The sequence below is a fragment of the Psammomys obesus genome, unplaced genomic scaffold (genome assembly GCF_907164565.1).
Source record: "Psammomys obesus unplaced genomic scaffold, mPsaObe1.curated_primary_1811, whole genome shotgun sequence".
Taxonomy (NCBI): Eukaryota; Metazoa; Chordata; class Mammalia; order Rodentia; family Muridae; genus Psammomys; species Psammomys obesus.
Genome location: NW_026594216.1, coordinates 145,979 through 156,491, shown reverse-complemented (window position 1 = coordinate 156,491; position 10,513 = coordinate 145,979). Strand labels below are relative to the sequence as shown.

The 10,513-nt window shown below is 41.6% G+C and overlaps 1 protein-coding gene across 1 annotated transcript; it reads right to left on the bottom strand.

The window, feature by feature from the left end:
* Nucleotides 1-4,405: 4,405 nt before the first annotated feature.
* Pifo (primary cilia formation) lies at nt 4,406-10,000 on the bottom strand. The gene is made up of 6 exons (XM_055618188.1): nt 9,850-10,000; nt 9,611-9,753; nt 8,556-8,654; nt 7,751-7,881; nt 5,623-5,740; nt 4,406-4,637 (listed from the first exon to the last, which is right to left on the bottom strand). Exons 1-6 carry the CDS (start codon nt 9,968-9,970, stop codon nt 4,569-4,571), a joined length of 681 nt encoding a protein of 226 aa, XP_055474163.1. The 5' UTR covers nt 9,971-10,000; the 3' UTR covers nt 4,406-4,568.
* Between the last annotated feature and the right edge of the window lie 513 nt (nt 10,001-10,513).

Genomic DNA, 10,513 nt, shown 5'->3' with positions numbered 1-10,513 from the left:
TATTCTATTCTATTCTATTCTATTCTATTCTATTCTATTCTATTCTATTCTATTCTATTCTATTCTATTCTATTCTATTCTATTCTATTCTATTCTATTCCATTCCATTAATTTATTTCAATTTATTCATTATATGTCCAGAGTGAACCCCCCTCCCTCAACTTCTCCCAGTCACACCCTCCCTCCCTCTTCCCCCATCCTCTTCCCCTAGTCCACTGAAAGGGGGAGTTCTCCTTCTCTGCTATCTGCCCAATAGCTTTTAAAGTCTTATCAGGACTACCTGGATCCTCTTCCTCTGTGGCCTGGCAAGGCCGTATTGCCAGGGGCAAGTGATCAAAGAGCAGACAATTGAGTTCATGACAGAGGCAACCCTTGCTCCTTTTCCTCAGGAACCCACATGTAGACTGAGCTGCCTTTAGGCTACATCTGAGCAGGGGTCTAGGTATGTTCACAGCAGCTTTATTTGTAACAGCTAGAATCTGGAAATAACCTAATGTCCCTCAATGGAGGAATAGATTCAGAAATTGTGGCATATTTACACAATGGAATACTACTCAGCTATTAAAGACAAGGAAATAATGAAATTTGCAGGGAAATGGATAGAACTAGAAAAGATCATCCTGATTGAGGTAACCCAGAAAGAGAAAGACATACATGTTATACACTCACTTATAAGTGGATATTAGTCATATATTATAGGACAGCCATACTAAAAGCTAAAGAAGTTTAACAACAAGGACGACCGTATGGAGCATGTTTAAATCTCATTCTGAATGGCCAACAGAATAGACACCAGAAGTAGTGGAAGGGAGGGTACAGGATGGGAGCCTACTGTAAAGGGTTCTCTGAAAGGCTCCACCCAACAGGGGTCAAAGCAGATGATGAGACTCACAGACAATCTTTGGGCAGGGAGCACAGAGTCCTATAAATGAAGGCAGAGATAGAAGGACATGGACGGGAAAGGATGCCCATAAGGAGATCAACAAATCTAATAAGCCTGAGACCAGTGAGTCCTGCAGAGACTGATGCACCAACCAACGACTATGCATAAAGAGGACATAGCAGTATTCTTAATAATTTGTAGAAAAACATGCAGGACAATCTTAAGTCCCAACTAAGCAATACACAAACAAAAGCAAACCATTATTATCCATACATGCAAAGGTGGGGTTTAGACAATAGAAAATAAAATAAAATAAAATAAAGAATATTTACGGAAAAAAAGTATTTATGGAATAAATTTGGGGTCAGTTGAACTGAGTTTAAAGACTTTACTTGGTGCTGTGGAAGAGGAGGAAGAGTGAGTCCCTGGGACTCTGTAACCCTCACATGTTGTATGGTGTGGTGTGGCTCTCAAGCACAGGGATGGGGAGGTGCTAAGTCCTTTTTTAAAAAAATAATTTTTAGTTTTTTTATATTAATCACAGGTTATTTACTTTGTAACCCAGCTGTAACCCCTCCCTCATTCCCTTCCAATCCCACCCTCCCTTATCTCCTCCCTGCCCCTATCCAAGTCCACTGATAGGGGAGGTCCTCCCTTTCCATCTGATCCTAGCTTATCAGGTATCTTCAGGACTGGCTGCAATGTCCTCCTCTGTGGCCTAGCAAGGCTACTCCTTCCTCAGGGGGTTGGGGGAGGTCAAAGAGCCAGCCATTGAGTTCATGTCAGAAATAGTCCCTGTTCCCCTTACTAGGGAAAAATCCACTTGGACACTGAGCTGCCATGGGCTACATCCGAGCAGGGGTTCTAGGTTATATCTATACATGGTCCTTGGTTGAAGAAACAGTCTCAGAAAAGACCCCTGTACCCAGATATATTTTGTCCTTGTGGAGCTCCTGTCCTCTCCAGGTCATACTAACTCCCCCCCTTCTTTCATATGATTCCCTGCACTCTGCTGAAGGTTTGGTTATGAATCTCAGCATCTGCTTTGATCCACTGCTAGGTAGAGTCTTTCAGAGGCCCTCTGCGGTAGGCTCCTGTCCTGTTACTTGTTTTCTCCTACTTCCAATGTCCATCCCATTTGTCTTTCTAAGTGAAGACTTATCATCTTACCCAGGGTCCTGTTTCTTGTTTATCTTCTTTAGGTGTACAGATTTTAGTATGTTTATCCTATCTTATAAGTCTTGTACCCACTTATAAGTGAGTATATATCATATGTGTCTTTCTGCTTCTGGGTTATCTCAGTCAGGATGATCTTGTCTAGATCCCACCATTTACCTGCAAAGTTCATGATTTCCTTGTGTTTAATTGCTGAGTAGTATTCCATTGTGTAAGAGTACAATTTCTGTATCCATTCCTCCGTTGATGGACATCTGGATTGTTTCCAGGTTCTGGCTATTTTGAATAAAGCTGCTATAAACATAGCTTGCTTGTATTCCACCTTGGTGTCTTGTGATCTTGCAGGGCTGGCATACTTGAGGAACAGCACTTCCCATGAGGTCTCAGCTGCTCCCAAACAGAAGGTCTTATGTTCAGGCTGAGGTGCTTAAGCCCTTCCACCTGATTCTCCGCAGCTATCCCCTGACTTAATACCTTCTCTTACAGAGCTTTTCCCTCAAAAGAGAAGAGCTTAGTGTGTGCTTTCTTGACTGTTTCCTGTGGTTGTGTTTCAGTGAGGCCTCTAATCTTTCAGCTTACAGGAAGGCCTCTTTCCTTGTCCTCTTTCTTTCTTTTGCTCTCTCTTTTGTTATTTTCAAAACAAGGTCTCACTTTATTGCTCAGGATGGCCTCAATTTATAACCCTTCTGCCTTAGTGTCCTGCTCACAAACATGATTATAAATATGTACTACCTTACTCAGCTCAATAAAGTCAAGCACTCCGGACAAGATAGCAGAAATTGTGAATTATCAGATTAAAAGAAGACCAAGGAGGTTTTGGGTGTTGCTCAGTGGCTGAGCACTTATCTACCATGTGTGAAGCACTGGACTTAATAGCATTACAAATTAAACTAAATAATTTAAAAAAATAGAGAAGATTATGTGCAGGGTAACTGAAAATGCTTTTTAGTCTCTGGTAGCTTTATAATTAATATTCAGTTTAGTTTTCAACAGAGTCTTTTCTCTCATTTGCTACCAGTCTTTCAGGAGCCCTCAGCCTTTCAGGACTTAGACCTCTCTGGTATTGCTTAGCTAGGAGCTTTTATCTCTAACCATCCCTTTTATAGCTAACAGTTACTATGTGGCTGTCAAGGTGACTGTGAGTTAGAGCTCTGCTACTGTCTTTTTAAGTGTCTCACTTAAAGGTATCCAGGCCCTATCAGACTTGCTCCTTTTTATAATTAGTAAGAGACATAAGAGGACCCTAAATAATTTTCCTAAAAAAAATAAGATGGGCCACACTTGGGGTGGGAGAGATGGTTTAGTGGTTAAGAGCATTGACTGTTCTTCCAGAGGGTCCCAGGTTTTATTCCCAGCACCCACATGGTGGCTTACAATGTTCTAAACCTCAAGACTTGGGGGCAGGGGAAGGTCTGATGGCCATTTTTGGCCTCTGAGGGTACCAGGCTTGCATGTGTTACACAGACATTCATGCAAATAAAATACTCATCCACATTACAGGATGGTAGGCCATATTTAGTACCAATATTGAATGAGTACACTTGAGTTATTTTAATGTTAGTAAGAAGGGGCTTGCCCTTCCAGGCTGGAGTGTCTAGATACACAGATATACACTTTAAACATGGCTGCTGTGTTTTATTTTTGTGACTTTTTGAGAGAGGTCTCTCTACATAGGACTGGCTGTCCTCGAACTCAGCATATATTTCAGGATGTTGTCTGCTTCTACCTATCAATTGTTGGGATTAAAGGCATGTGACATTGTGCCCAGCTGCTGTGAATTTTTATTTCATACCTTAAGGCTCACTTGTAAATGTTTAGGGGCCATTTAAATGAAGGAGCAGACCCAGCTTACTAGCTACCTTGTAAGACTTCAGCTTAGGTTCTTGGCTCCTAGCGTATTCCCAATGCTTGTCACTCTGCCTGACATTAAGTACTTACTCAGTACACAAACTAAACAGGTGATGTCACAGGTAATGGGACTTTTGGGTTCTTTGAGTTTTATGCCAGTCTAGGAAAGAACAGAACCAGGAAATTTCCATTCTATACCAGTGAACTCATAACACTTAGAAGTATTCCCCGAACATAAATGTTTTAACCTGAAATTAAATATTTTATATGTCTTGTGAGCTAAAATCTTATCTAAACCCTTGGTACACACAGGCTAAAATCTACCTAGTGTTAAGGCTTGTAGCGGTAGAACATTTAAGAATGATGCCTGATAATTGGAGGTAGTAAGTAGTTAAAGGATCCCTGAGTATTTCTCAAAAAACGAAACTTCCTGGTTGGAAATTCAACAGGGGCCATTAGACCACAAAGAAGGAGACAGAGTTGTAACATTTTGGACCAGTCTTTATGTTTGTATAGGGTGAGACCCTTGTCCCTCCCTGGGCGCTAAATTGGCAGACAAGAGGACCCAGGAACGCAGAAGTAGTTGACAGAAGCAGTTCTGTCCTCAATTCCAGAGATTCTGTGGTCAGAAGAACACATGGAGACAGACAGGCCCTACTTCTCATTTGTAAAACAGGCTAAGGTAGGCCACGCGGTTCCGATGCTTTCTAAAGTCCTTGTCTGTAGACAGCTGCAATGAAAGAATATTGTCCAACTCAGTATCCCAACAAACATCCTCTGCTTGTGATCTTCCTGACTATGTGAAATGGAACTTCATACTCTTAACTCTGTGGCTAAGTGGAGCCCACCCCAACAGTAACTGAGGTGTAATGACTCAGCATCTGTGATGAATGATGTACAAGAGTACATTCACATCATAGTTTGGTGTTCATCATGTGAGAAGTGACTGGTTACTTAGAAATTTTTGAGTAGTTGGTCACCATCTTGAAGGTAAAGACTATATGTTTTACTACATGTTACCCATAGATCCTGAAACATATACATATCATAGGCATTTAACAAATAGTCATAGGTTTAATCCTAAATTCGACTCAGGAAAAAACAAAACAAAACACATAACTCTAAAATGATGATAGCCAACCCAAACTAACTATATATTCTTATGTATTGTATTCATGCTTTTCATATTATCTCAGTTATTTATCTTTACAACAACGCCAGATAAATTGTGTTATTAAATTAATTTTAAAGATAAAAAATTGATACATAGAAAAAGGACTAAAGACCACACAGGAAGCCAATACTACACTCCTATTTGAAGATAGGTAGTGCTTTCCATGCTCTTTCCCGGAACGCTGTCTAGGTCTCCAGTGACCTAACTTGTATGTGATATGTCAGAAAGAGCAGTGCATCAGGAGTTATAAATATGGATTGCAACTGCCCAGCCACCTAATCAATTACTATCATCAGTATCTTCCTATATTATTTAGAATATGTTCCCTTGTAGAAGTTAATCCATTATCTAGGGATCAAATAAAATATTTGGTCAGTCATAATTATCTATAAAGAGCTAATGCATATATATTTACACATATATAAACAAACTTCAGAGGCTCATGAACTTTCTAAAGTTCACTTACAGATTTCTGGTTAATAACAAATGATATATAGTGAAGTACTCAACAGAACAGTGGTTTAAAGGCCAATTTTAATACCTCAGCTTTTAGTGTTCTTTTCTCTAGATGTGGAACCTGAGACCAGTCTGGAGATCCAAATTTCATTGGCCAAATAACTTTTGGGGGTGGCTTCTTCTCTGGATTGTATGTGCCAGGGCTAGAAAAAACGAATACAGATATAATGGTTGGTGACTGAACAATGAATCCCACCAGTCCTTGGGAAAAAAAGACTAACCTTTCAATGCCAGGCAAGCATGAGTGTCATTTTCCTGTTACTTTATTTCTAGTTAGGTTGCCAGTGTTAAAGAGAGCCCCCCTCAACATCCAAGTAGGATAAAGACAGACTCCAGTTTAAAAATGTTTCTATAACTCAGTGTCCTTAGCTGAAAGGCCAGATGATCCCAGAAGATGAGTGATAAAATAGAACCATCATAGTGATGGACTAGTACTGCCCACAATTTGAACTTGGTGGAATATATTCAGAGACAATTTTGCTACAATATAGGAACAAGCCAAGCAGAACTGTTTCTTTTCTTTTTATTACAATTTATTCAGTTTGTAGCCTCACTGTAGCCCCCTCCCTCATCTCTTCCTGGTCCCACCCTCCCTCCTTCCCCCCCCCATTTCCTTCCCCTAGTCCACTGATAGGGGAGGTCCTCCTCCCCTACTATCTGACCCCAGCCTGTCAGGTCTCATTAGGACTGCCTAGATCCTCTTTCTCTGTGGCCTACTAAGGCCACCTGGCCAGGGGGAGTGATTAAAGAGCAGGTAACTAAGTTCATGCCAGAGACTGCTCCCGCCCCCCTTTCTAGGGAACCCCATGGACTGAACTGCCCATCGGCTAAATCTGAGCTGGGGGTCTAGGTCTCTCCATTCACAGTCCTTGGTTGATGCATAAGTCTTTGCAGGACCCCCTGAACCCAGAACTTTTGGCTTTGTTGGTCTACTTGTGGAACTCCTGTCTCCTCCAGGTCTTTCTATATCCCTGTTCTTCCATAAGATTCCCTGTACTCTGTCCAAGTTCGACTATGAGTCTCAGCATCCACTTTGATACCCTGTTGAGTAGAGTTTTTCGGAGTTCCTCTGTGGTTGGCTCCTGTCCTGTTCCCTTCTCCCACTTTTGATATTTATCCTGTTTGCCCTTCTGAATTAGGATTAGGACTCTTCCCTAGGGTCCCTCTTGTTGTTTAGCTTCTCCAGTTCCTTTTCTTGACAACAAGACTATTTTTTGGATTGCCTGTTTTTATAATGCTCTTAGAGACTCTATTAGAGTAGGTACAGAGCAAAGATTAACACTTAAATATCTTTAACACAAACTTGGAAAAGTTACTTGATTTACACTGAGTGGGTTCATACCCATCTAGAATAAAGCTCACTAAACCCTATTGGCTTATAAGAGCTAGATACTCTAGCTTGCCCCTCGCCCCTCTTCTGTGTTCACATTTCCTCCCTTTTCACTATACCCTAGCCATAATAATGTCTTCCTTTTCTATTTCATCAAGTTCCTTCCTAATTTAAAGTTTTTGAACTTGCTACCCTTTCTGCCTGGGATGCTCTGTCTTCACATCTTCACATAACTGGCTTAACCTATTCATTCAGATCTCAGATCAAGTGGCATTTGCTGAGAGTTTTCCTTAATAGCGTCAGATAAAGTAGCTTCCAGCCCATCACTTTATCATACCATCATCCTGTTCTAATGTCTGCATATAGGACTCATAGGACACCACCAGCTTACCACATGTTCTAGTGTGAGCATGACAGTCTCAGCTTACAGTTATTGTCCTGAGAGAATTCTCACTTCGCCTCCTCCCCCCCAGAAGTGTTGAAGTTTGACTAATAAATTATATGGTTAGTATCTTTATTATTGTTGATATTTTCTTGAACATTTACTTCTTATTTCTTTGGCTCTAAGATGTAATCTCCAAGAGATCAGGATCCCTGTTTGATGGGTATATTGAATAATTTGTGGAAGCTACAAACCACCTGATACATTAGTAAATACCTATTGAATTATTAATAACTGATTCTACAATTATATAGTACCAGAGGTGTGGGGAACTAGAGACTAATTCTTTAAAGATTTAGCTGGGACAGTTTGATGTAATTCCTGCTTTATGTGATTCTTTTTTTATTTGTGTTTGAAACACACAGTAAGCAGTAGACATACCCAGGATAAGAAATGTCCTTTGCTTCATAACTAAATCGAGGCACCAAGATATTAAATGGAGCAAAGCTTTGTTTGCATTTTTCATTCCAAGTTTGATCTTTCTGGTACATTCCTGGGTATGGTGTCACATCCTGTAATCACAAAAGATAAAGTTTGATAACGTATAATCTGTATTATCACAAACCATTTAAGGTAAAACAATCACTTTCATCCTGTTTATAAATCAGCTACAGCTCAATGTGTCAAAGATATAGAAATAGACATATGTAGGCAAAAACCTAGATATGGGATAATGATTCAGCTATGTAACGATAGCACTCAGAAATAAACTTAAAACAGGTGAAGAATCAGAGTAAGTTGGTACAGTCCAACACTGGGAGATTTTTATAGTTAGTGTCTCTAGTCCTTGACTGTTAATGTCCAAAAACACCAACAAGAGAGTACAATCTTATTTAGCCAGGGGCTCAGTAGAGGTACATTTGCTTTGTATATTCTAGGCTCAGAACTGCATCAGAAAAAGGAGAAAGATAAAGATTGTTTTTTTCCTCATAATTAGACTTAAAATCCAGTCAGACACACATATACAAAATGAAAAACCTGAAATTTGTCCTCTAGCTGACAAGATAATGTCATGTATATAAGCATAGCTTCTGTATTTTACCTTTAGGTTATTAAAGCCCTGTCTTGGGCATATTTCTTCAGTGAACTGTTTTTCTCTCTCTTCAGGTCTCTCACCTTCTTTCAGTGTCAATGCCCCAACTTTTTATGTTGCCACAAGGACCACCTTACAGTCCAGGAACATTACCTTGCTGACTGGCTTAAACCTCACAGCTGTCCTGGCTCCAATAGCATAGCCTTTCGTACTTGTCGGAATTCGAGATAGGTTATATGCCAAGCCATTCCACTTCCGGTGGAAGGAAGAGAGGGAAGGAGGGGAGGAGAGAGAAAAAAAACATCTGTAACATAATCATTCAACAGCCTTCAAAGAAGAGTGAAATTAGAATGTTCCTGTGTAAACTTCTCTGCAAAATGTTGCTCATTTCTCCCTCATCTTGATTCTTTTACAGTCAAAACCATACAATTAAACTTTGCAAAGAGGTGTGGCTGGGTAGATGAATAAATGGAATGAATGTATGTGAATTCCAACAACTTCCACCTTTAGAGCCTACAACAATTGAATTTACTTTCATGGAAGAATCAGCCTAAGGACTATACTAAGCAGAAGAAAACTGACATCAGTTCAAGGGGGTGTTAGAAGTGAAAATGACATGGGGATTATATGAAGACAAGGCTTCCAGTGGGGTGTAGAGCACACTGGCTCTACAGCTGGTTGCAAACCACGGCTCCTTCTCATGCTGGGACCCAGAACAAAAAAAGTCACACATAAATGGTCCTACCAAGGACCATTCATGGAAGTAACCTAAACCCCTGCACAGATGTAGCCCAGGGCAGCTCAGTGTCCAAGTGGGTTCCCTAGTAATGGGAACAGGGACTGTATCTGACATAAACTGATTGGCCTGCTCTTTGATCACCTCCCGTTCAGGGGAAACAGCCTTGCCAGGCCACAGAGGAAAACAATGCAGTCACTCCTGATGAGACTTGATAGACTAGGATCAGATGGAAGGAGAGGAGGACCTCCCCTATTATGGACTGGGGGAGGGGCATGGGTGAAGAAGAGGGAGGGATGGTGGGATTGGGAGGGGAAGAGGGAGCGAGCTACAGGTGGGATACAAAGTGAATAAACTATAATAAATAAAATATTTAAAAAGTCACACATAGCGTAGTTGTTCTACCAGAACACTTGTGTATCCTTCCAAAGACAGGAAACTAAGACCCACCTAGGGTGAGGTGAATACTTACGTCTGTTCCTGAGTAACACCCAGGACCTGTGTGGGGTAATCCCTTAAGAGGGAGATACTTGTTCCCTAGCCAGGTTGGAGGATGGTAGTGAGGAAATAGTTTCCTCTGTTGACATGTCCCAAAGGAGTAATTATCCACCTTCCCTAAAGATCAAGAGGAGAAACTCCAAGTGAGCATATCAGTGGAGACGGAGGGAAGCATGGGGGCAGGTATATTGGAGGATCTTGCTGCCAACTCACGGAAAACAGGATTAAATCCACGGAGCGGCGGAGCTAGCTGTACCTCCTCCGTGTTCATCTCTCCTGCTCTCCTTTCCTTTCTCCTGCTGTCTGCTTTGTAGTCCTCTGCTACTCTCCTCATCTACTCTGTCGAAGCACATCATGCTGGGTGCTAGGGTTCGCACTGTGTACAGTGTTGCCAAGGGAACGGAACAGCAGCGCGCCAGAGAGGTGGAGCATAAGGCCCTGAACGCGCCTGCGCAGCAGAATGCCTAGGGCACCGGCCATTTCACTTTTGAGCTCTAAGGATACCTGTAATTCAGCCTCTGGCCTGAGGGTGGAGCCTAATAGGCACCAGGTGAAAGGGCTGCGCCATCAGCAAATTACTTTGGAAGCATCCACGAAAAATGCACTGCTCTAAAGCTAGGGACATGCGGTTCAGACATCCCTAGGTCTGGACGACCAGGACCAGCGAAGCAGAAAAACTCGGAACTGTGTTGTCAAGTGAAGAGGATGTGCCGCTGGACAATGGCAGGAGCAGAGGATGGATGGTAAAGTTGAGCTGACAGTTCCTATCAGTTCCATTTTAGACCCATTTTTTTCTTTTTCCTCAAGACCAAGACACTCTCTCACCTCTCTCTCTCTCCCTTCCTCCCTTCCTCTCCCATCTTTTCCCTCTCCTTCC